Raw genomic sequence first — 25,167 nt, forward strand, 5'->3', positions numbered from 1 at the left:
AGAAACACCGACTCTCTCTTTTTCGTGAGAGAGAGAGCGTGTTCCCAACACTGCCGTGTTAACTTTCGTATAGGTTGGTAAAGCCGGGCACACGCAGGCAGCGACGAGGTCAGCTAAAGTACAAGCCGCAACACGTCGGCGCGTCAACCTTAGGACCCTAAAACATCGCGCTAGTCGCTCGCCCGCCCGTCGCTTCCTTCCCTGAGCCCCGCCCGTGGTCGCGAGGGGATTTGCGTCACTGCCCGCGCCGGCATCTCCCGCTTCCGCCGCTCAGCCTGAGGTAGCGCGTGAGGAGACGGTTGGCGGCGCGCGGCCCACCGCGTTTGTTGGTGGCGGTTGCTGCGGGTTGGCGCGCGCGGGTGCAGGCAGGTGCTTTCCTTTCCTTTCCTTTCCTGTTTCCTAAGCGCGGGAAGCCGCGTTTCTTCGTATCCCTCCCCGCTTCAGCATTCGGCCGGGCGCTCCTTCCTCCCTCCCTCCCCACCCGCCTCAGGGCGGCGATTGGTAGCGAAGGGAAAGCTGTTGATAACGGACCCCCCCCCCCCCCACACACACACCTTTTAAAACGCTTGGGCTTTTCTCTCTCTTTTTAAACAGTAATAATAATAACAAGTGAATCCACAGACGGCTTAGCCGCGTTTAGTCTGTCGCTGCGAGAGCAGCTCCAAGTGTCTTAAGAGGCTACAAATGGGTTGAAGCTGTCGTAAAAATAAACATAAAAGGCCAGAGGCCGCAGCTTCAGGTAAAAGAGGAGGCGGACTTGGCTGAAGCTTCTTCCGCAGCGAATTATGTCCGTCTTCAGTAAGCCTCCTCAAGGCTCTTAATTTCACAAACTGAACACACTTCCTTAAGCTTCTTGCCAGTTTAGGACATCTGCCCATCGTATGGCTTATTTGAGGTGACAGATTGTTTGCCTCGTGCCTTAAACGTGTGCTATCCTTTGTTCATAACCACCGATTTGACATTAAAGCATACTGATTTTAGAAATATAATGGTGGCTTTTTTTTGTTTTCTTGTTATCCTCCATGTTGGTTCATTTACAACATAATAGGAAAATAGGTTGGAAACAATATGTTACATTCCTAGTCTTGTAAATTTGTCTGCGGTTATAGTTCTAACAAACAAAGATTTCTATGCATACTTTTAAAATAATATTAAATCTTCTATTTTATCCACAGTATTGGAAGCAGAAGTTGTACAATATATTGATTCCAACATTTGTAGCATCTTCAGGGGGAAAAGGAAAGTGAGATAGTTAGAAAGCTCATGTCATCAGGAATGCTACCAGAAAACCTTGAGGCATCCAAGCTTACTGATGTAAAAGGAGATGGGAAGTGCAACCTTGATCAAATGGGAAATGAATTACTGGAAAAGATGGAGAATATTGAAGCTATGTCAAAGAGGCAAAGAAAGAAGCTAATGAAACAGAAACAGTGGGAAGAACAAAGAAACTTGCGCAAGTATGGGTTATTTTTTTGCTACAAGTGTGGGTTAATAACTGAGCAGGTTCGGGTTATATTCTTCTCTCTATCCCCAATTTGTATAAAAGAAAAGATCAGAAGTGGACTTCTTTCTCCCATGCCCTTTCTTTTATTCCCATTACTGTGGGGAGAAGTGAAAAAACGTGTTAGGGAAAACTAACATTTATTTAAATGCAGGATTGCATGATAAAAACCTGCTTAGAAACTACTGCAAAATCTATGTTTGTTTTACATTACACTAGGCAGTTGATATAATCACCTGATTAGAATAAATGAGACACAGGAACCTAATACATTTCACATATGATTTAATGTGTGTATCATGTTTTAGTTTTCATGCCTTCCATCATTCAGATATGGAAGAAGGAAATTGTGCATTTATTCTTCTTGACCTTGGCATTTCTATCCCACAACATGGCTAACAGTTGCAATGGAGTTCTTGAGCTTTAACCAACACTCTCTTCAAATCCCTCTTCCATTTTTTCTGTGCTGCAGTTTGTGTGAAGCTTTTGTTTTGTCCCAGTCAAGACACTGGAAGGCAGAATAGGTTCAGTTGTACTTCTGTGTTGATTAACTGTTTCTCCTTGAGCAGCAGCTTTCTCTAAAAATCATTTTTTATAGACAGTTGCTTATGAAAGACTAAGAGTAAAGCTATTATTTGTCTTGGAAAAGGATAACAGCAAATCTTTCCCCTGGGATGAAGGTGATGAAATGGATGAACATTTAAAGAAAGGGTGTGTATGTAGAACTAGGCATTGCGAGTGCAGGGGCACAAGACAGCAAGTCAGAGAGGCCAGAGCACTGCAGGTCAAAACACAAAACACTTGAAGAGAAAGACTGTATAAAAGTGTTTGTACTCTAGTGCTAAAAGCCATTTGAGACAAGATGGGTGAGCTAGAGTGCTTAACTCTTCTACTACCATCTCTTTATGTTGCATATATGTGCAGAATCTTTGTATAATTAATACCATGGCACTTGGGTGTTTACAAATTGCTATCTTTCAGACAGAAACGTAAAGAAAAACGCCTGAAGAGAAAACAAGAGCGCCAGTCTCAGTTGGAATCTAGCAACAACGGAAGTTTCAGGAAACGTTTGCGTAGAGATGTTGTTCCTAGTACCCTTCGCCTTATTATAGATTGCAGTTTTGACAATTTAATGGAGTTAAAGGTAAATGAAAGTTATACTTTTCAGAAGCAAGTTACTTAGGGTGCTTTTGTTTGGTTATTAGGGTATGCCTATAATAGTGTAGGTCAGAGCTTTCCAAACTGTGTGTTGCCACATGTTAGTGTGTTGGGTGTCGCGTGTTGGTGTGTCGCGTGTACACTCTTTGCACTCCTCCCAGGGCTAGAAAGGGGTTACCGTATTTTTTGCTCTATAAGACTCACTTTTTCCCTCCTAAAAAGTAAGGGGAAATGTGTGTGCGTCTTATGGAGCGAATACAGGCTGCGCAGCTATTGCAGAAGCCAGAACAGCAAGAGGGATTGCTGCTTTCACTGCGCAGCGATCCCTCTTGCTGTTCTGGCTTCTGAGATTCAGAATTTCCCCCCCCCCCTTGTTTTCCTCCTCCAAAAACTAGGTGCGTCTTGTGGTCTGGTGCGTCTTATAGAGCGAAAAATACGGTAGTTTAATCTCTGGTTTCCTAGTAAAACTGAATTACTGTCTCACGAAATGATGCATGTCTAAAAGGTGTGTCACCAACATGAAAAGTTTGGAAAGCTTTGGTGTAGGGCTATAGGGACATACATATATGTTAGTAAAATAAGGCTATTGAGATTGAAACTAATGTATAATGCTTCTGTTTTACAACAGTGGGTAGTATGTAACCCTGGTATTTAGTGAGTACCACTGGTGTCCAATAGGCTTGGAGACATTTGCATCTCACTTTCCTAAATACTATTTTAGTTGACTAATTCCAAGAATAAAAATGTTTGTTCTACTGTACTTAATAATGAATGGCAGTTGAAAGCACATGGTGAAGAAATTCCTTCTAATTCTATTAGGAGTTGTGCATCACTGTTAATTATTACAGTGGTTAGGCTAGGATTACTGTCCTGTACACACTTAATTATAAGAAAGTTCCACTGATTTCAGAGGGGCTTGTTCTCAAATAAGCACCCATAGAATTGCAGCTTAGATATTTCCTTTTCAGTTTTAACTTGTTTGTAAATTAGTATTAATTTTTATTTTCAACATGATGAATTTTAAGTAAAGTACAATAGTGAATATGTGAGATCTTAGAAAAATTATTTAATTGCAATGTTATTTTTTATAGTGACTTAATATTTCTTTTCCAAAAATGTTCTATTCAGAAATAACTTTTTGTCAGTTAAAAGTTTCCTTTCTCTCTCTTTAGCGTCTCTGAATCTCTTGGTTAAAGCATTTTGTGGTGCTTTCTCTGAAGGAAAATATAAAAACAAATTGTGTTGTATACAGGATGTCAAGAAACTTCACAAGCAAATTCAGAGATGTTATGCAGAAAATCGCAAAGCACTCCATCCTGTACAGGTATGTTGTTGTAAACTATTTTCTGATTTTTGTGTTCGGGCCGGTTAGTTATATACATGAAATGTGAAAGGCCACTCCTTCCAAAAATGAAAATATATTCTTTAATAACATAGACATAATTTGATAGTATTTTTGTCAGACTTCCATTTCAATATATTATTAAGATGACAGTGCAAATATCTGTGTATGCCTAAAAACAGGTATAATCTTGTCATGCAGTTAATATTTTAGAGTACTTGTGTGTTTTGTTTTGCTGTGGAACATTTTGGGCAAAATCCTGTTTTGTTAAATCCTGTTTTGAGTTTTACTCAAACTAATAAAGCTAAAATAATCAAAATTCATTTGAACACCTTCAAAAATAATATATGTTTGTATTGTTAGGGACGGAGGAGTACCTAATTAGAAGTTAGATATTAGCAGTCAACATTATACACTTCTTTTGCCTTTTTGTCTTCCAAAGTTTTACTTGACTAGCCATGGAGGCCAGCTGAAGGACAACATGAATGAAACTGACAAAGGATGGGTAAACTGGAAGGTACTAGCAATTTCAGATTTGCTTACCTTTTGTTGTGAACACTTTTTCACCTTGTTTGTGTGTTTAAATGAATGCCCCAACCACTCTGAGAGGCTTCCAACAGAATATAAAAAACACAGCAAAACATCAGACATTAAAAACTTGCTGATACAGGGCTGCCTTCATATGTCTTCAGAAAGTTGTATAATTGTTTATCTCTTTGGCATCTGATGGGAGGGCCTTCTACAGGGCAGGTGCCACTACTCAGAAGGCCCTCTGCCTGGTTCCCTGTAACTTCACTTCTTGCAGTGAGGGAACTGCCAGAAGGCCCATGGAACTGAACCTTAGTGCCTGGGCTAAATGATGTGAGTGCAAATGCTCCTTCAGTTATACAGCGCCGAGGCTGTTTAGGGTTTTAAAGGTCAATACCAACACTTTGAATTGTGTTCGGAACCATACTGAGAGCCAATGTAGATCTTTTAGGAACGTTGTTATATGGTTCTAGCCATATGCTCCCAGTCACCAGTCTGGCAGCTGCAACCACATCACTACTAGCTTTTAGGAAACACATGAGGTGGGAATTCTCAACCACATCATTTCTAGCTTATTAGATTGTGTCGTGAACTCTTTTAATTCCTCCTTTTTTGTCTGATGATTTTCTGTCCAGTCAGTTATGAAATGGTAGTTTGAGTGAGAAGGCTGCTTTGTTTATGTCTGGGTTTCTGAATTATAAGTGAAGATTGATAAATTTGAAGAAAAGAACAGTATTGCAGTTCCTAAGTGAATGAGCATATGTACAAAAGGACCTTGTTGCAGCTTTTTCAATTGCTGTTTTAAAAAAATTCTGCTGTTTTGAAGCCAGCCATGAATCAAGTTTTTCTGCTCTGTATCCAGGCTGATTGGGACATGTTTCTTGACAAGAAAGTAGTTTGATTCAGAGGATCTGCTCAAGATGTAATGTTGGGCAGGTTCTCTTGAGACAGACTGATTGACTTCCTTCTGCCTTGGAGGTGGAAGTAAAAATCTCAGCCAGTCTTCCAAGTAGAGCCAGAGACATTGTTAAAATCACACCCACCACATTATAGCACATGTAGAAAAAACAGTCTCGAATGTAGCTGCTTTTTGTAACTGTGTCTACCACTTTGACCGGTTCTCTGAGAAAGTCCTTGAATATTTAGACAATTTATTTAATACATTTGTGTGTATTTGTATCTTGAAGGATATCCACATTAAATCAGAACATTATAGTGAACTGATGAAGAAAGAAGACCTTGTGTACCTTACATCGGACTCTCCTGAAGTCCTGAGTGAACTAGATGAGTCCAAAGCCTATGTCATTGGAGGCCTTGTGGATCACAATCATCACAAGGTAGAAAACTAATGTGTGGAATCCTGTGTATCTTTACTTGGAAAGAAGTCCCGTTGAACTCCGTTAATGTGCATAGAATGCTATGGAACATGATTATTTTAAGCTGCTGTTTTGTGTTATAATGTGAAAGGCAGGCTGCTGCTTTTCTGGGCACCTGGCAACATCTACTAAAGTAGTGGATTTTTCATTCTTGAGTTACTTCCTCATTGAATGCTTTGAAACTGAGCAGCAAACATTCTGTTAAAAGCCCCCCCCCCCCCTTTTTGGCTTTGCTCTTTTAGAATTGGTGGTTGCTTCTGCACATTTTTGCCTCCTTCAGTAGCCAGTCACATCAGACTGAGAATTTGGAATGCAAATTTTTTGTGTCAGCAATTTATATTTGGAAAGACAGAGAGGTCAAACTAAAGGCAAATAAACTAAGAAAGACAGACTATCTACTGCCCCACAGTTGTGGGAAGGAAGAGAAGACATTAATAAATCATCATACTTCACTTGCCAGAGAAATCTTTCTGTGCATGAGGGATGTACTGGAAAAGCAGAGGGGTTAAAAAGCTACACTGTTCTCTGATGAAGTATGATGTGAGGCGCTTACAGTGCATTTAATCACCCTGCACCAGGACTCATAAAACAAATTTGAAGGAATACTGAGTTTTCAGGTTGGCTTCAGATTACGGTAGTCAAGTAATCTGGGGAACCGGGTTCGCGTCTCCGCTCCTCCACATGCAGCTGCTGGGTGACGTTGGGCCAGTCACACTTCTCTGAAGTCTCTCAGCCCCGCTCACCTCACAGAGTGTTTGTTGTGGGGGAGGAAGGGAAAGGAGAATGTTAGCCGCTTTGAGACTCCTTAAAGGGAGTGAAAGGCAGGATATCAAATCCAAAACTCTTCTTCTTCTTCTTCTTCTTCTTCTTCCCCCTTCCATCATTCTGTACATGAAATTTACAATTTGGCATTTGCAGCCTATGCTGCAGTATGATCCCTAAAACAGCTACAGCAAATGCCCACATCAGCAGTGTTTCTGTGGTTGCTGCTGATATTAACAGATCATTCTCTGTGATGGTTATTTTAATCATATTTAATGTAGTAATGGTAGTAACTAAGAATAGACTCCCAAGTAGCATATCCAAGTGTTTGGAAGAAATAGAGATGCTGAACATAAGCTTAAGTGAACATATTTAGAATATACAAATAGAGCAAGCAGTTGGGTGATAATAGTAAACATACCAAGCACTTAATTATCTTGTTCTTCCTTTAGAAATCTGAGTGGTTCATAGTGGGTCTTCTCATCGATAAGAAGGTGGCATGCAACTAAAGCACACAGAATAATTTCAGGGAAATACTTGCTTAAGAGCGAATTTTCCAGTATTTTTGTGCAACCTCTGACCTGCAGGTGTCTTGAAAAGTCCGGCTTGTAAATGAGCTGTATTTGCCTGCTTGAGTATGAATTGCATCAAGTTATTTGTTTGAACACACATAAGGCACAAACAGTAAAGCCTCTTAGGATATAGTTGCAAAACATTTTACTAATTTGAAACAAACTATATATAAGCTGTATGGAACTTTTTTTAGTTGTGCCATATGATTTCTTCTATGTACTCACAGCTATATATATATATGACAAAACTCTTAACATTCTGTGAAACTCACAATGTACAGATCTGATAATCAGAATTAATTACTTTTTTCTTCCGTGTCTTATTACAGGGCATTACATACAAAAGAGCACAAGAAGAAGGCATAAGTCATGCACAACTTCCACTAGGGATCTTTGTGAAAATGAACAGTCGGAAAGTTCTGGCAGTCAATCATGGTAAGGATGAAAGTAAACAAAAAATGAAACATTGAAGAATAAGTGTGTGTATAGTCAAATGCACGACACTTTCCTTTGTTCTCCTTTTAAAAGCTGATGGTTTAAATATGGACCTTTCTGATTTTTGCCTATACTTTCTTTGTGGCATTCATCTGAGATCATTGTCATCTGTTATCTCATTATGTCAGATGTCTTTTTAACTTAGCACCCACATGTTGTGATTCAGTAGATAATATTAGTGATAGTAGTAGTAGTAGTAGTAATAATAATATTTTTGTAGCAGTGAGAGAGAGAAAACACAGTCGTTTGGTCTAGTGCCACAGGTAATGCAGTAATTCACCTGTGTGTAGTGGCTTTGTAGTACTCTAGACCTCTTGAAGGATTATGAAGCTGCATATAGTAAATGTGGCAGCAGGCAGTGCGGATGAGCATACTAGCTCTTACTCTTTGTTGTCATCACCCTTCACATGTGGACAGTGCAGTGGGGAGCCTTCAGTACTTTTGGAGGTTCTCCACGTTTTAAGGCTCTGATTTTTCAGAGTTCTAAAACTGTTTCGCGCTGCCCCACTCATGTTTATTACAGTTTGAAAATACATAAAGTGAGCTGTATGCTTCTTTTTCTTTTTAATTTCCACTAATTCTTAGATGTTTCCAAATTTACTAGTAGGCATGTTTTTCATAAATGTCAGAGACCAGTACCATTACTTGCCACATGTGCTGACTATTTGATAGCAAGCCAACTTTTCAGAACAAGAAACTAGCTTTTATTTTTCAACTTCACATCCACTGGATTTCAGCAGTAATGATAACACCTGAAAGTCTAAGAAACTAAGCAAACAATGCACACCACTCCCCTCCCCCAGTTATTATGTCTCAATTGATGGATGTTAATTGCCACGCCCATAAATAGACGATTAGACAATTAAACAAGAAATACTAGGGGAAACTTGGTAATTGCTTCCTACACAGCAAACACATGCTGACTACTTGCATAGCTGAAAATGCTATATAATATTGGCAGGTGTGAAAGCTTTGCTTGTTGAATCTTTCTGTGTATGATTAATTACCTTTATTTTTGCTGCAGAGGTTATAATTAAATTTAGTTTCATAACTTCAATAAATTTCTGATTCTGTCAGACACTTCAGTTATTCTTAAAGGAACATGTGATCTTTTTGCTGCAGTGTTTGAAATCATCCTTGCATTCTTGGAAAAGAGAGACTGGGAGGAAGCATTTTTCACTGTTTTGCCACAACGGAAAGGAGCCAAACCACTAAATGAGACAACCGAAGCCACCATGTGCAAGCTGCAGAAGTCAGAAATGGTACAAGGTGAAATCTCAGATAGCGAATAAGCATCTCTGGATGTTAATTTAATTTAAATATTTAATATCGAAAGATGGGAATGGTTTGCTGTCCTTGCAGTGTACAGTTGTTTATGCAGTGCTGCATAGCTTATCTGTTAGTATCAAGCACTAATTTTATTTGCCAGATCTGGACTTGTACTAGTTAGAAAATACTTGATTTTTGGTAGCTTTTTAGCCTGCTAAAGGGCGTTTAAAGAAAACTTTGTTTCCCAAGGAAGCTGATATATATATTTCTTTTTATTATTTTTATTTAATATTTGCCAGAAGAGGGAGCTTTAAGTTTGAGTAGCACCTCTGCTTTTTATTGACCATGCCAAGATTGTTTTCACAAGTACTACTGCCAAATCACTTGTTCCGTATTAATACCTGTGTATCTGATTTCCCCATCCTTGAACACAGAGTTTTGTATTAAATACATAACTTTGCTAGTTTCAACCAGTTTTCCATTCAAATTTAATTCCTGTCTTCTGAGGCATTCATTTAGCCATCACTCTCAATTTTCTGTTATGATATTTAGGCTATAAGACTTTCATTAATGCATTTTATGTTACTAATTTTGTCCCATTAAAAAAAGAAGCAGATCATGATTTGTACAATCCTGTTTGTGTCTGTAGTCTTCATGTTATAAATAGCATATGCACATATGCACTGAAAGAAATACTTCTCCTCTTTGTATTTCTGTAAGGAGAAGCTGATGTAACAGAGCTGCTAAGGGCGAACTTCCAGGGCCAGCTGAATCATTTCAGTTATCTAGCAATGCATTTTAAGAATGAAGTGGCAGGTTAAATTAGACTTAGAGTAAATGAGTGGCTTCCAGTAGCCTTCCCCAACGTGGTGCCCTCCAGATGATTGAATACAACTCCCATCAGCCCCAGCCAGCATGGCCAATTCACCTTTCAAGTTTGATGACTGAGTAGGGATTTGAGCCCAAATCTAACACTGTTTTCAATACCACACTTGTTCTCATAAAAAGCAATGCACTAAATGTTTGTGGGGGTGCTGCACATCTCATGTAATTTGCGTATCTTTCCAGTAAGAGAATACCACCAGCTAACCCACATAACTTTCCCTGCCTTGCTAATGGCATCTGCATCATGTTCACAACAGACTGCTCTGGTTGTTTGGCACTGGTAACCACTAAATCTTGGTCTGATCTGTTTTAAAACTAATATTAAAGTTCCCATGGAAGTCTACTTTATTTGCTGTCTCTATTGCATTAACTACCTTTTAAGAAAACAGTTGACTATGTGCAGTTCCCATAACATACTGATTGTTTATTGTACATTGTAGAGGTTTTTCATTTTAATGACTTGGAACAAAATCTCCAATGGCATGTTTAATAACTCCCTAGAGCAAGTTATATAAATATGTGCCCAGGAATATTGGGTTGCAGTCTGCACACTTTTATGAAGTGTTTGACATGGATGTATGGCTATTTAAATTATTATGACTTTAGATTTGTGTATCTGAGTCTTTTCCGTAGCCCCAGACAGACAGGATCCTGAAGACTGCAGACTCAGCTGTTAGTGTCTGGGGGAAAGAGTTTGAAGATGGGCCATATCACTATTATTGTACAATGAAATGTGACCACCTCACCAGAATAGTCTTGGCTATCATTTCTGTGCTCTGACTTGTTTTGGTTCTTCTTTTGGTGGGAAACTCAAGTCAGCAAAAGAGCAGGTGCACATGGGTATTGGGTGGAAGGGGAATTGGAGGGCATAGGCATTATTTTTCCTCCTGCAACTTTATGCTAGGGTAAATAAACAGATGGCTGTGCATCAGTATCCAAAGGGCAATATATGGTGTTCCATATGTGCCCTGTGGCTTTTCCAGCCCTCATCTCACTGTAGCCCCTCGATTTTCCCCAAGCTGCTTCTGAAGGCCGGGGAACCATTCACAGAAGTGACACAAGGAGCTGTATCCCGAAAGAGAAAGTGGATTGCCCTCCCCATCCATGCACCTGCAGAAACCTATCATTTGTGCATAGTGCTCTGAATTACAATATAGATTTCATGGCAAGTACACTGGAAGATACTATTTATATACCACTTAACACTAACACCAACAATATTAAAACTTTCTTGGGTTGAGAAATTAAGGGAAAGTGTGTAAGCAGGTGTTTCTTTTATGTAAGTAACAAGACCTTAAAAACTGGCTTAGTGGCTAATAGGTCCCTCGGCACTGGTATGACGTGTCTATTAGGTGGCACAACTCGAAACCTAGGTTGTAGGTATTAAAAAGTGCCTTTTAGCACTCAGCAACTGAATTGCCAGAATGTTGACAATGGAGTCCATCAGCACTGTTCTGAGTTATGGCGGCCATCACTGCCTTTTGAGGCGGTGAGTTCCATAGTTTGGCTACATGCTGCATGCTCATTTGAAATCTGTTAGAAAGAGAGAGCGTATTGCATTTCCTTTCATTCTGGCTTTTGGGTTAATATCACTGATCCGAGTAAATAGCTGGATTCTCTCGGAACAGCCAAATAGAAGGGGCTCCCTTAATGAATTGTCTTGACCCCAGTCCTAACAAACTACATGGATATGAACTCCACTAAAATCCAGCAGATTGGAGTGCTATTGAATGACTATACTATAGCCACTTAAAGCGTTACTGACCTGAATGAAGCCCAGGGGAGCTGTACTAAGTTGTAAACTGTTGACTTATTTTTTCGAATGTTGACCTGCAGTGCATTAATTTTAAAGAATATTCAAAATTCTGAAGATTATGCAGAAATAGATCACTTCTATCATTTGTATTCAGAAAGAATGAAAATGTCCACGATATATTTTCATATCAATTACCAAGACACAATGACATGCACTCTTAAAAACAAAATGTTTATTTAGCATTTTGTTTACCAGTGTTCTAACATTCAGTTTTTTGTGTATGTGTGTTTAAACTTTACAAAAACCTGTTTAGCAGGTAAAACTCTTAAGGTCTAAATAGTGTGGCTATAAACTTTTTCTAACAACAAAAATGACACTTTAGAGCTTTGGAAAAAATTGTGTGAGATTCACTGTACATGTTATCTTCCAAGAAAAGCATTGTGCTGGTTTTCAGATGCTCTGAAATCGGGCCTCACCTCTTGAAGCAGCGTTGTGTCTCTTAGAGTAAGCCTTGTTGTACAGCAACTGGGTGCTGTTTTGGGATAATGCAGGACTGTGGGGGTGACTTTGAAGAACTGTGAGTTTGCTGGGGGAACGCTCTAGAGTCTCAGAAGTTGGGATTCGGATTTTCTCTCTTGTGTGTGTACTTCTCTCCCTGTCTGAAAGAGATTGTGAAAATCAAAGCTACATTAATGCACTGATAATAATAATAATATAATAATTTATTATTTATACCCCACCCATCTGGCTGGGTTTCTCCAGCCACTCTGGGCGGCTTCCAACAAAATATTAAAATACAATAGTCTGTTAAATATTAAAAGCTTCCCTAAACAGGGCTGCCTTCAGATGTCTTCTAAAAGTCTGGTAGTTGTTGTTCTCTTTGACATCTTATGGGAGGGCGTTCCACAGGACAGGTGCCACTACTGAGAAGGCCCTCTGCCTGCTTCCCTGTAACATCTCACAGTGAGGGAACCGCCAGAAGGCCCTTGGCACTGGACCTCAGTGTCCGGGCAGAACGATCGGGGTGGAGACGCTCCTTCAGGTATACTGGGCCGAGGCCGTTTGAACTGCAGGTTTTTTTGTCTATGCATCTAATGACAGAGCTGTCCTCATTTATGCCACTATGACAGCAGTTATGTGTGATGCTGTCAAGAGGCAAGATGATGTGGCTTCCTCTCAACTAATTTTAATCCATATGAGATCAGTCTCTTGCAAGCATGGTCTTATTTTTCTGGATGAAAATGTACAACACATAACTAGCCTCTCACCTTTACTGGATACTGTTCCTCTGCTTGTAAGCCTAAAAAAGAAAGAAGATGTCTTAGGTTTTTTTATACAGTTTATATACTGTTTAATTACAATGGCTTTTAAGTGGTGCACAGTGAACACAGTAAAGACAAAAAGGTAAATATTGGTTAAAAACTATAAAATCAGAAGTGACTTTAAATGCCTGCTGAAATTTTAAGAAGAATTCAGCAAGGAGGTGGCCTGTCTAATATCAGCTGAAAGAAAATTCCATGAAATTGGAACAATATTAAGCATTCTGCATAGTATGAGGTACAGTACAATTTTTTTTTAGGATGCTGGAGGCAGGAGAAAAATCAATGTGCAGATAATCCAGATTTGAACAGAAATACAACACAATGATCCTGCTCTTACACTTCTTTCTTTTTAATGAAAGTATTAAGACAGGAATTTGTGGTTTCCACTTTCAACATTCTTTATTGCCGTGGCTGTTGCTTAGTTCAGGACCCAGGAGCAAAGATAAACTAGCATTTATTATAGTTAACAAAATTTGAATGCCACTTGATCATAGTAAAACCTCTAAGCAGTTTACAAGAAATAGTAAAATTATCAATAAACACAGTTAAAACAATTAAACATTTTAAAGATTTAGTAACATTAACAGTAAAAAAAGAATTTTTAAAATTCCATCATATATTTGTCCGGATTGACTTGCAAAAAAAAAAAAAAGTTTTAAGCAGGGGCTTAAAAGATAATACAGTGAAAACGCCTGCCTGATCTCGATCGCAAGAGAGTACAGGTGCTGCCAGTTGTAGCCTGAGACAGTATCTCTCATTCAAAATTTTACTACTGAATGAAATGCAATAGAAAGCAGATTTCCTGGATAAATGCACAATTCTGCATGGTTCCCCACCAAGATTTATTATCCTCAGCTGGCTTTTAAGATATGACCTGAAGTTTTTGGATTATTTCCTGTTAGAACCAACACAGGCTGGTTTCGTCATAAGTTATGCTTTGGCCAGTAGCTTACATTAATGGTCAAATACCTTTTGGTGGTTTGGAAATGACATGGATTTTTCCTTTTCTTTCTCAACCTACTTTACTTGTGTAAATTACAAGATCTCAACATCACCATCCATGGTGAGCAAAAAGTGCTAGTTGTGAATAATCCCAGCCCATGCTGCAAACAAGGCAAATGACCAACCTGGCGGCTTTCCACGTAGCACCATACCTAGGGCAATGCATTATCAATTTTACCTGCGCCGGCTCTCTTCACTTGCTGGTTTATTCTGAAGTGCTCTTTCAGCTTTCAGCATATCTCGTAAACTCAGAGCCTCTACGTCAGCTTCTTTCAGTGCCCTTTTCTGATAATTCAGCAGATCTCGGCTGGTCACGTCGGAACGGATGAAATTGGACACAAACTCCTTCTCTGAAACAACATTACCAGGTAGTAATATTAATATAATGGATATGTCAGGGACTTCTCTGTGCATAGAAAGGCTACTCCCCATTTTCTTCCGATGGCAGAGAAAGGTCAACACAAGCCTATTTCATAGGAAGAACACTCCCAGAAATAGGAGAGGATCGTATGGGCATATCTGTGTGTGCACCACAGACTAAACATGCTTTGTGAATAAAGTATTGAAAATATCCAAGATCTTAATCTTAAGGGTATAACTGTGATACTACTACTTCTTCCATCTAATGAAAATAAAATGCATTCCAGGTTTTTCTCCATTCAGGTTCCCCCTCCATAATATTTCTTAAACAAATATTAAGTTCTTTAAATATAACACATACGACGCCTGTGAGAAACATACAAGCAGGATTCAAGCACAAGAGCACTTTTCCCTTCTTTGGTTTCCAGCAGATTTCTTGTTAAATCATCACAACAGTGGGAGATGTGTGAAAATTAAATATAATCTAATTTGGGGTGGTCCTCCTATCAGCTGTCACCTGGCAGCAGCCATTGCATCAGACTGAAACAGGAGGGAAGAGGAGTGGTGCAAGGCTGTTCCAAGAGACCAGCTGCTCTGCAAACCTTTTCTGGCTGAAGAGGGGGGTAAAATGCTATACATAAATAAAGCATGGGTGCAGGCCGGGGGGTGCGGTCATTTTCTTGTCCAAGGCCAGAACCTGAGAATTGTATAGCCCGTCCTATCATTAGGCGGAGTGAGGCAATCACTTTAGGTGGCAGGATCTGGGGGCTCATTCCCTGTGACCAGAGCGCTTTGGGAATTTCTCCTCACATAAAAGTTTGCTACCACCCTCTAATCTAGTGGGACCCCCTTAGCGTCACTCGGGGAGTGGAGGATGCAAGTGTTGAAGTAAGAATCAACTGCTTCCATACATAGAAGTGGGGAGAGGATGAATGTAGGTTGCCTCGGGCAGCAAAATGTCTTGGGACAGCTCTGGGCTATATAGAGGTATATTGGGTTGGGCAGGTGTCAGTTCATTTCCTTCCATCCTGAAACATCCCTAGATATTGTGGGAGCTTTAGAACCTCCTGCCATGCCACAGCTGGCTTAGCTGTGACAGCTGGATAGAGAGATACCTCCTCTGTTATATATTCAGTATCCCTCAAGTATGCAAAAACTGCTACCGTGTTTGGGGTTGACACTTCTAAACTGGTAGGCATTCATCCAATAGTTTGGTATCAAAGGGAACGATAATCTGATTTTATATACATCAAGACAGATATACAAAGAGGGGTGTGTCCTGCCTGCCGCATGCAGCCCAAAGTCAGTTGACACTTCAGCCATGTGCAACTATCACATTTTCTTTCCTTACCTTTTAGAGTTGCCTTTGATAACCAGGTTTGGATCTCTGCAAGCGAGTCTGTCTGTAAAATATCACGAAGCCTTTCCAAGATCTAGGAGGAGGACAGATCAGACCGATGAAGCACTGCAGTCAGGGCTGCCGCAATACATTTTCCTGTCTAAAATGGGAAGAGTGCTGTTGCCCTTAGGTCCTGGCTTGCAGGCTCTCCATCTGGTGGGCCAGTGGGAGAAAAAGATGCTGTGCTAGATGGGCCATTAGCATGATGTAGCAGTGTCGTCTTCTGTTCTTATGACACCCCCACCCCAATTACACATACGGAAGCCAAATGGGGTGGCACTTAAACATCAGCCAGGGGACAGTGTCCTTCACCACACCTGAGGGAACAGGATAGCTCAGAGGGCACCCAACAAGGGGTATGGTACACAACTCACCATGGTGACTGCCTGCCTGCTGCCCCCTGAAACCAATGCAGTGGTGGCAGCACCAATGCTTGGGCAGCAAATGCAACAAATGTTACTCATATTCAAAGCCCTTACTAGCCTAGGGCCAGTTTACTTGTGGGATTGTCTTGCCCCTTTACATGCCCATCAACCACTTTGATCTGCCGAACAGGCACTGTTACAGCCTTTTAGGTGTGAATCTCCCAAAAGTACACATTTTTGCAAGCAATTTCCCCTAATATGATGCATTTTGTATGTTACATTCACAGATGCATGCATTGTTACACACATCTCCCTGTAATTTATGCATTCTTGTACACACCATTTGACTGGAGACCTGCATCACAAAATTTGGATAATTTTGAAAGTAGCTGTATTTCAGCATTGGCTTTGTGAAGAGTTCTGTAAAACTCAGGAGCTTGCAACTTCAAAATCTCAGAAATGGCCTCCTCTCTTTTACGGGCCATCATTGCCACCTTTTAATGTTTTAATGTTGTATTTTAATCTTCTTTTTTAAGTAGTATTTTAATCAACTTGTTTTTATTATTGGTTGTTAGCCGCCCTGAGCCTGGTCTTGGCTGGGGAGGCGGGGTATAAATAAAATTTATTATTATTATTATTCAACAGATTGGTGGTTTTCAAACTGGCTGTGCAATCCTATGCATATTTACGCAGAATGCAACTTACCCCCTAGTAAACATGTATAGTACTGCAACCTAAATGTACTAAATGACATCCTCCTCTTTTTATCAGTTAAAACAGAAGCATGTAATAACATGACATAATCACTTAATGATGGTATCTTACTTTTATTTCCTGTTCCAGGTAAGTAGGGGTATAATTCATATTCTCGATGATGTCTGGCCTGTAATGTGTACCCGGGGTAGGTAAAAGAGGGTGCTCTGGAGGAATCCTATTTTGTGGATTTTCTGCAAGGTATTTCCTCAAAGGATCGTCCTGATGATAAAGCAGAATATAAAGAGACAAATACAGAAAGCCCCCCGCCCCCCAAAGCCCACCACCCAACTTTCTGTACTGCTTTGCTTTTGATCACCTCCAATACATCTGGAATAATCATTACATTGTGCATTGGAGGAATGGAGAACCTGTGGCTTCCTAAATGTTAATGGATTTAGCATAGCTGATGATTGGGGTGATGGGAGCTGGATTCTACGTCTGTATGGTCCATCTCTGCTTGAGTATAAGGGTAAGGCTGTGGTTGCAATGGCTCTCTTGCTATTGTCTTCTCTAGAAAACTGATGGGGTTTTGCACCTTGAACCCTTTAAATGCTTTTCAGCCATCTGGATCCTACAGGATTCATGATCAGCTGAAAAAGATGAACAAACCCCCATTCTTAAGCCCTATTCAGGTGTTCAGTATACACAGGTGCTGAATCCATGTATAGAATGGGTATAGCAAGCTTTGCCTCCAGCCAATGCACACTCACGTGCATGTCTGCAAATGTCCTTCACTATAGAAGCAGAGAACTTTACATGATCACAAGAATAGAGGCGTCTGCCTGTAAAGGCTCTCGCTTTGTTCAGGCAAAGTAGATTAGGTTAGGGCTTGAGGTAACTGTTCAAAGCGCCACTGCCAACCTCAAATTTGTCATCTGCCCTTCACCAGCAGGTTAGGACAATTTAAAATTCAGAATTAAAAACAATTAAAGCATATTACAGTCCCAGAAATAAGGTAAACCCCAAATCATGAATGGAGTGTTCTACAGGAGTGCAGATGCTCCAAGAAGTCTTGATGGTTTCAATTACAAATACCAGCAGTAGTTTGGCTCGTTACCCTTCTCTTTAAAAGCGGGGTGTTTCCTGTTCTTTGCTTGAGCTCTGCAATTTCGTCTCTCATAAGCTCTGAAATGCAATAGAGGGATTTTTCATGAGTTTTCATGTTAAGATTATAGAGGATTAAAGCCTAGTGAGACCTCTTGAAAAATACAGGAATTCTATGTAACATGGGAGGGCAGAGGATGCCTCCAGTGCAGGTGGCAGGATACCATGGTGGTTTTTGTGTCAACCAAATTTTTGCATAGAATTTACAGATATGTACATTCATCAGCATGGGACGCGGGTGGCGCTGTGATCTAAACCACAGAGCCTAGGGCTTGCCGATCAGAAGGTTGGCGGTTCGAATCCCTGCGACGGGGTGAGCTCCCGTTGCTCGTTCCCTGCTCCTGCCAACCTAGCAGTTCAAAAGCATGCAAGTAGATAAATAGGAACCACTCCAGCAGGAAGGTAAACAGTGTTTCCGTGAGCTGCTCTGGTTTGCCAGAAGCGGCTTAGTCATGTTGGCCACATGACCGGAAGCTGTACGCTGGCTCCCTTTTCCAGTAAAGCAAGATGAGCGCTGCAACACCAGAGTCGTCCACAACTGGACCTAATGGTCAGGGGTCCCTTTACCTTTACATTCATCAGCAACTCAATCTAGTGGAGGGTCCACTTTGAGGAGGGGGTAATAAAGGCAGAACCATAGCTGGGGGTGAGCTAGCCAAGCTTTTTGCCCCAGATGAAGCCTCCAAAGGGGTGCCATTGAGGCTCTCAAATTGTGGTTTTGAAGTAGACATGCTATATCTGTGTAAGCAACCGGGGGTACTTACGTCCAACATTCGCTCTAAGTGGGGTTTGTACCAAGCTTGGCAGGGTATTGTTGGGAAAAGAGCTGTCAGTGGGCATTACAGTGTTTCTGAGAAGTTGAGCATGTTCTGTGCTTGAGTCAACGAAGCGTCCTTCATTGTATCCTCGGTCTTTGACAACACAGACAGGCGCATCATTTAGTCCTGGGTGGGGAAAGAACGCATTTTCCATTTTCCAAATTCTGCAGTTGGTTTTGAAGCAGGGATACACTGGAAATGGGGGTCTCAAATAGGGATGGTAGAGAATTCGGATCCTTTTTGTAGGCAAATCTATCAACTCCACACATTTTAAAGCAATGTCAGAATTGAAACACAGCCATCTTTCAAGTGGAAATCTGAATTTTGCGATGCAATCCTCCAACTCAATGGCATTTGCAAAAATGCAAAAGTGGGCAAAAAAAATGAGATATTTTTAAAAACAGAAAAATGCATTATATTAGGGGGGGGAATTGTACATTACAAAACTGCATGTTACTCAAATTTGCATACAAAACTGGGGGATTATTGGGGGAAATTTGCAGTAAAATGCTGATGATTTTTTACGAGAGATTTTTGAAAAACATCAAATTGCTGCAGAAATGTGGAGAATGGAATTTAATACTGGACAAACTAGAAACTGAGAGAACCAAAACTAACAGATCCTTCCATCTCTAATCCTGAACTAGAGTATTATAGTTTTCTAGGGCTGGTTCATATATGCATGTATGTTTGATTATACAACACTTAGCTCCTACATGAATATTGATTGTATGATTATAAAATCATACCTGTGAATGAGTCGATCCGTGTTTGTTTGTTCCAAAGCTTTGATTTCATTCACACGCCATAGCTTTATGGAGACAGTTCACACACAAGGCTTGACAGCCATCAGCTGATGCAGATTTATGTCGGAACCAACACGAGGTGATTCAGAATTGCATGCAGTTCTGCCCATAGCTGTCAACGTTTCCCGTTTTTTAAGGGAAATTTCCTTATTCCGAATAGGATTCCTCGCAAGAAAAGGGAAAAGTTGACAGCTATGGTTCTGCCTGAAGTGCAGAACAAAATGGAGTCCCCTACCCAGTCCATGTACAGGAGTTGGCTGCAATGGCTGTTGAATCTTACTTCAAACCAGCAGCAGGCTTTATGGGAGGGCAGAGTTCTGCCCTTCAGAAAAAGAGGAACATACATTTTAAAAACCCCTGCATTTAGGCTACATTCAGATGTGGTGATTATAGTATTAGTTTTCCTAGTTTTAATGCTCATACTTCTGTCCCAGTTTCTAATGTTCCTTTTACACTGCAGTATCTGCAGTGTTTTGGAATTGTGGCTTCTTGAGCAATATGCTACCATGTCATGCTAAATTTTAGACACATGGAAAGAGCTGCATATGCCAGGATACCACCTCAGATTTCATCACATGAGCAGCAGTGGTGCAATCATGAAACCCGTAGGAAAATGACAGAGCAAAACTCCCACACCTTTTCGAGTTCACGGGGTTGCAAACAGGTTGTTGTTGTTTTTTCTGAAAACAACACAAAAATAAGCACTAGGCTTCTGCTAGATTCTACTAGATTTTCAAGAAGCGGCGTTTTAAGTCGTGTGAAAGATCATGTGAGATGCAAAAATCGACAGGTAAGAAAATGTCAGGAAGGCGGAATAAAGCCCCACCTGAATGTTTTTGTTCTGGAAACCCAAAAAATGAATACAGAGTTTGGCTTGGCCATATTAGCCCTTCCAGGGGGAGTTTACCTCTAATGTGGCACACTGTCTTTGGATGTGGAGAGTGTCTGCAAACAAAGTAACTTGTTTTCCCGGAAGAGCCCTCATTTGCCGCTTGCCGCGGGGTTCCCAGGGGGATCAGCTGAGGCTCAGGTTGTGCTTTAAAATTGATATTCATCTTAATGGGTTTCTATTTTCTTCGCCGCTATTCTTGGTACCACAGCCTGTAGCAGCATCTCATCCAGAGAGCCCTAATGAGGGAAGAAGAGAGGAGACAACACACATGGACCTAAGGGACACATTTTGCTCTTCTGTGCTGAACATAAAATATTTGTCAGTTAACTGACCGGGCAAAGCAGTTTTTGCCCTGCGATATCAAGTTTTCATCTCAGCCATTCTGAGGCCTCCGGACCTTTCAACTTGTGCTTTGCTCTCTTTCTCCTCACTGGCTTCTCTCTTCCCTGAACATCTCCTCAAAAGTCAAACAATGGGGCCACCAAGCCTTCATTGGGAATCTAAGAATCTTTTCCCTCCAGAGTTCTGTATACATTCCCTTCTTTTATGACATCTTTCAGCCTCATACAAGCGTAAAGCATGCATGTGATTTCTTGCTTACGGTAAAGTGAGCCTGTGCAAGCTGAACAGCTCTATAAATAAATACATTTCCAGTGGTGAGTGAGGAATTATTACAGTGTTTATCACAGAATCAATACAGTAAAGTAAGCAAGACCCCGTGTGATAATTCCTCATTTGGGACTGCAAAGATATTTATATAAATATTCAGCCTGCACAGGATCATCAAATGGATATCAAACAAAAAAACCATTCCTAAATAAGGAATGTGGTTTACCATAGGACTGATGTCAAGCACGCAACTCAGGAAAATATACAGACAACAGACTGACTATAAAGTCTGGTGTGTTTCCACAGTTATTTCTTTCTATGTACATTGACTGTTAGCATGAGGGTACCATGTGTGACAGTTCCTTTTGCCCAAAACAAGCATTGGGACAGATATAATTCTATACATTTCAGTTTCAGAGTTGGGCACCACCACCAAGAAGGCTCTTTCTGGCATCACAACATAACAAATCTTGGCAAGTCATGGTACAACGGACACACACAAAAAGGACAAAGGGGGATGCATATTTGCAAAAAATATTGAACGTGCTAATTTATATGTATAGGTGCACATTTAGAAATTATTATAATTTAAATGGAAAACAATACAATTCACCTGTGTGCTTGCTCAGTCTGCTGTGCAGGTGTCAATTGTTGATGGGCTACTTCAAAGCCTCTCCTATTCGTTCTTCCTTCGGGTTATTTATCTTTAAACTGGAACAAAGCTTGGCACAGCCCTTCAGACAGAGGATGCCTTCAAAAAGAAGTCACAGCTCTTCAAACAGAGGACTGTCCTGCATACACCCATTAACCCTACTTTTTGGCAGTTCTGTGTTTGACGGGGAATTCCTGAAATTTCCGCCACATTTCACAGATCTGCTCTTGTTTAATCTCTTGGGAAAGCACTCGTTTCGGGGCTCTGCATTGGACACAGGGCATTCAAATGACTGCCATAGGAAACCCAGCACCTATTCCAATGCAGCCCAAAGTACCACTAGATGGTGCTCTTTCATGCCCTGCAAGATTTTACAGGTTGAACATTTCACCACTCTTGTAGCCTTGTAGGAGCAGGTTTCTCACAGGTGTTGTAGGTTGTTCTCAACCAGCTTTATTAACATGTGACCCTGAAATTTTCAATCCCCTCCAAACGCATGCCAAAGTTTTGTGCTGGTTTGGTCCATTTTGTGCTGTGAACCCCACATTTTGAGTTGCTCCCCCAAACTGAATAACCAATAACAGCAATCCATGGTTACAAGATAACACCCCAAAAGCCAACATTGTCTGATCCCTTCCAAAGAGATACCAAAGTTCTGTGCCATTTGAAGCTTTCTCTACCCACTGAATGATCTGTTGCCTTGCAATGTCCTCTCCTGGCTTCTTAAGTGGAGCATATTAGTAACAACCTCCAGGCGTTGCTGAACTACAACTCCCAAAACTCCCATCATCCTTGAGTGCTGGTCATGTTGACTGGCTAATTAGAGTTGGAATCCAACAACATCTGGAGGTCAGCCACCCCTGTATTATGTTAACCATGTGATTAGCAATCACATCTAGGGTTTTAAAAATGAATAAATACCAGTTTAAGGGGTTGGGAGTGTTTGGTCACAGACCCACAGTGAATAGGGATGGGAGATTTAATTCTTCCCTACTATCTTGGTGAAACACACCCCAACACCACCACAGAGCAGTAGCAGTGGGGAAACATGCATTAACACCCTTGGCTTTCTTTATGAGACTGGTAAAATGTTGATCATGGCCTTGATTTACATTATTGCCATTATAAGAGGAGCAAAAAGTGGAGATGACAATGCAGTCTTCTGGTGTTTCAGGGCTGATCCCAATATCGAGTATCTTTCTCTCCGTAGGAGTGTTTGGGAATTCCTGTAGATGCAGAGAGTAAAAAATAAAAAAGCACCATTTAAAAATGAACAATCCACATTGCAGCAAAGTTCCACGAGCCGAATCAGAGTATGCCCACAAATCTGTCCTAAAACATGGATTCTCCACTCCCAATAGTAGGAAAATGTAACATTAGAAGTAGTTCCATTGCCTTCATTCAAAGTGCTAAGATTCATAGGCCAACTGGATAGGATAGCTTATTTTAGAGACATGTGATTACTTAGAAATCCAAACACAACCCTGGCAAGTGTTGATCTGAGCTAAGTTTCCAGCCAAATAGTCTCCTATGTGGAATCCAAGCATGCTATATTCACCAGCCCTGTACACCCTTTCATTTATTTATTCAGAATGATTTTAGTGACACTTTTCATTAAAATCACAAAGCTATGTAGAAGATAAAAACAAAAAACAAAATTACAGTAAAACTGCTACATATTTAGTCATTACCATGAAAACAAAAAAAACCACAGCAACAAATGAAGAACACACTTCACCCACCCTGAAGGCTTATTCCTTGGCAGAACTGAGTGCCAGTGTCGGGGTGACCTATTCCAGTTTGTGCTTGCTACAAGATTAATTATTGCCTGTGTGAAATGAACCAAAAGGCACAGACTTCTAGGAAAGAGGCTTTGCTTAGCAAATGATCCAGCAGCTATCAACTTCTAGGACTTGCCTCTATCATGAATTGAGTTATGTCCAGAAGCTTGGCCCCTAAACTCCCTTACCTCAGAAACATACAAAGTCAGACCACTGGTCTGCTTAGCTCAGCTTTCCAGGGTTTCAGATAGAATTCTCTCCTTTTGTTGTTTAGTCGTGTCCGACTCTTCGTGACCCCATGGACCAGAGCACGCCAGGCACTCCTGTCTTCCACTGCCTCCCGCAGTTTGGTCAAACTCATGCCGGTAGCTTCGAGAACACTATCCAACCATCTCGTCCTCTGTCGTCCCCTTCTCCTTGTTCCCAACATCAGGGTTGTTTCCAGGGAGTCTTCTCTTCTCATGAGGTGGAGTCTCAGCTTCAGGATCTGTTCTTCCTCCTAGCCATACCTGAAGATGCAGGGGGTTGAACCTGGACTTTTCTGCAAGCAAAGTAGATCCAGGCATTAGGTTGCATCCAATGCTAGAGCAAACCCAGGGAGATCAATGGAAATGTTAGGTCCCTTGATTTGAGTGGGTCTCCCCTGAGTAGAAATTATTTGGCTACAACCCATTGAAATGAAAGAGGAAGCTTCTGCAAAGGATCATGTGCACATCAGGCACGTTGCATGCACACCTCGGCCACTGGATCATGGGGAAAGTGGAGCATTGTTTGGTAGAGTGTGCTTTGGTTTAGCAGGGCCCACAGTCAAAAAGATACCTAAGGGACCTAATGCATACCCCCCAACATACCTTAGCTGAAAATAGGGACATTTCTCACTCCCCACAACTGACCCTCCTCAACCCCCCATTTTTGGGCTCCCCCTCCGCAGGAGAGCAAGTGCTGCCACCACCACACCAACAAGACACAGCACACACACACACACACACACACACCTTCCACTGTCTTGAGAAAACCCCTTCATCCCGATTTGATTTTATTCTTTGGCAGATTTACAAAAACACACACCAGTAAAGAAATTTTAGAAACGGGCAAGATTGGATGTGGCTGTGCAAAGCAGTTTTTTTATTTAAAAATAATCAAGACTCCTTGTGCTTCGCTCCCCTTTTCTTCCCGCCCAGGGGGGCCATGCCCTCTGCCTGCACCTCAGAGCCAGTAGTGCGACTCATGCAACACACTGGCGATTAATATACACAGAACAATAATTATACATATTTTATCAACCTTCTGGGAAAAATACAAAACACTAAACAAAGCCACGAAGACTTGCGAACTACCCAGCCTAAAATGAACTTATAATGTCTGGTTTCAATAGATTTTTCAAATGCTTAACTCAGTCTTTTAGATAAGTTCATGAAGATACCAACAAAAGGTAAGTTCGGTGATATTCACAATACCGAGAGATGCTAGTAGAGTTGTAGATAGAGATAGGGTGCCGACGTTTTGCACCTGTTTCGCCCTGGCAGTCCAAGTAATCAAGAGGCCGCTGTTTGCCCCCAATGGGGCTCTCTAACTGGGGCTTGCAGGTAGCACATTCCCAATATAGTTTTCCGGACTTCTTCAGTGGTCTAATCTCAAAGTCTTGATACGTATATTG

The 25,167-nt window shown here is 40.9% G+C and overlaps 2 protein-coding genes across 20 annotated transcripts; one reads left to right on the top strand and one right to left on the bottom strand.

The window, feature by feature from the left end:
• The first annotated feature begins 231 nt into the window (after window positions 1-231).
• Window positions 232-24,744, top strand: TRMT10A (tRNA methyltransferase 10A). 9 transcript variants are annotated; one of them, XM_081021047.1, is made up of 9 exons: window positions 232-369; window positions 1,176-1,457; window positions 2,483-2,645; window positions 3,912-3,983; window positions 4,444-4,518; window positions 5,717-5,866; window positions 7,569-7,674; window positions 8,857-9,003; window positions 24,692-24,744. In XM_081021047.1, exons 2-9 carry the CDS (start codon window positions 1,264-1,266, stop codon window positions 24,727-24,729), a joined length of 945 nt encoding a protein of 314 aa, XP_080877173.1. In that variant the 5' UTR covers window positions 232-369; window positions 1,176-1,263; the 3' UTR covers window positions 24,730-24,744. The 9 variants fall into 9 exon arrangements, with proteins under 9 accessions (XP_080877173.1, XP_080877166.1, XP_080877170.1 ...); XM_081021040.1 differs by lacking the exon at window positions 24,692-24,744 and adding an exon at window positions 10,908-11,624; XM_081021044.1 differs by lacking the exon at window positions 24,692-24,744 and adding an exon at window positions 10,908-11,096 and having other exon boundaries at window positions 8,857-8,996.
• Window positions 1,770-21,810, bottom strand: LOC308485324 (uncharacterized protein C4orf17 homolog). 11 transcript variants are annotated; one of them, XR_013990473.1, is made up of 11 exons: window positions 20,484-20,965; window positions 18,717-18,896; window positions 17,906-17,973; window positions 16,918-17,067; window positions 15,680-15,761; window positions 14,147-14,318; window positions 12,913-12,944; window positions 12,121-12,299; window positions 11,654-11,718; window positions 7,089-7,172; window positions 1,770-2,009 (listed from the first exon to the last, which is right to left on the bottom strand). XR_013990473.1 is itself a non-coding variant. In XM_081021065.1 (10 exons), the coding sequence occupies exons 1-9, from the start codon at window positions 20,629-20,631 to the stop codon at window positions 11,699-11,701; spliced, it is 1,035 nt and encodes a 344-aa protein (XP_080877191.1). In that variant the 5' UTR covers window positions 20,632-20,962; the 3' UTR covers window positions 6,925-7,294; window positions 11,654-11,698. The 11 variants fall into 11 exon arrangements, 7 of the variants coding, with proteins under 7 accessions (XP_080877191.1, XP_080877192.1, XP_080877193.1 ...); XR_013990474.1 differs by having other exon boundaries at window positions 12,121-12,303; window positions 20,484-20,962; XR_013990475.1 differs by having other exon boundaries at window positions 7,089-7,294; window positions 12,121-12,303; window positions 20,484-20,962.
• Window positions 24,745-25,167: the final 423 nt, after the last annotated feature.

This window comes from Podarcis pityusensis (genome assembly GCF_964106645.2).
Source record: "Podarcis pityusensis genome assembly, chromosome: 9".
Lineage (NCBI taxonomy): Eukaryota > Metazoa > Chordata > Lepidosauria > Squamata > Lacertidae > Podarcis > Podarcis pityusensis.

Coding starts and splice junctions, on each gene's coding strand:
- TRMT10A (XM_081021040.1), top strand. CDS start 1,264: ATGTCATCAGGAATGCTACCAGAAAACCTTGAGGCATCCAAGCTTACT. Junction 2,646..3,911: donor ACAATTTAATGGAGTTAAAG/GTAAATGAAAGT, acceptor TGTTGTATACAG/GATGTCAAGAAACTTCACAA. Junction 5,867..7,568: donor TGGATCACAATCATCACAAG/GTAGAAAACTAA, acceptor GTCTTATTACAG/GGCATTACATACAAAAGAGC.
- LOC308485324 (XM_081021064.1), bottom strand. CDS start 20,631: ATGAATATCAATTTTAAAGCACAACCTGAGCCTCAGCTGATCCCCCTG. Junction 17,974..18,716: donor ACTTAGAGCGAATGTTGGAC/GTAAGTACCCCC, acceptor ATTGCATTTCAG/AGCTTATGAGAGACGAAATT. Junction 15,762..16,917: donor ACCTGGAACAGGAAATAAAA/GTAAGATACCAT, acceptor TCCTCCTCCTAG/ATCTTGGAAAGGCTTCGTGA.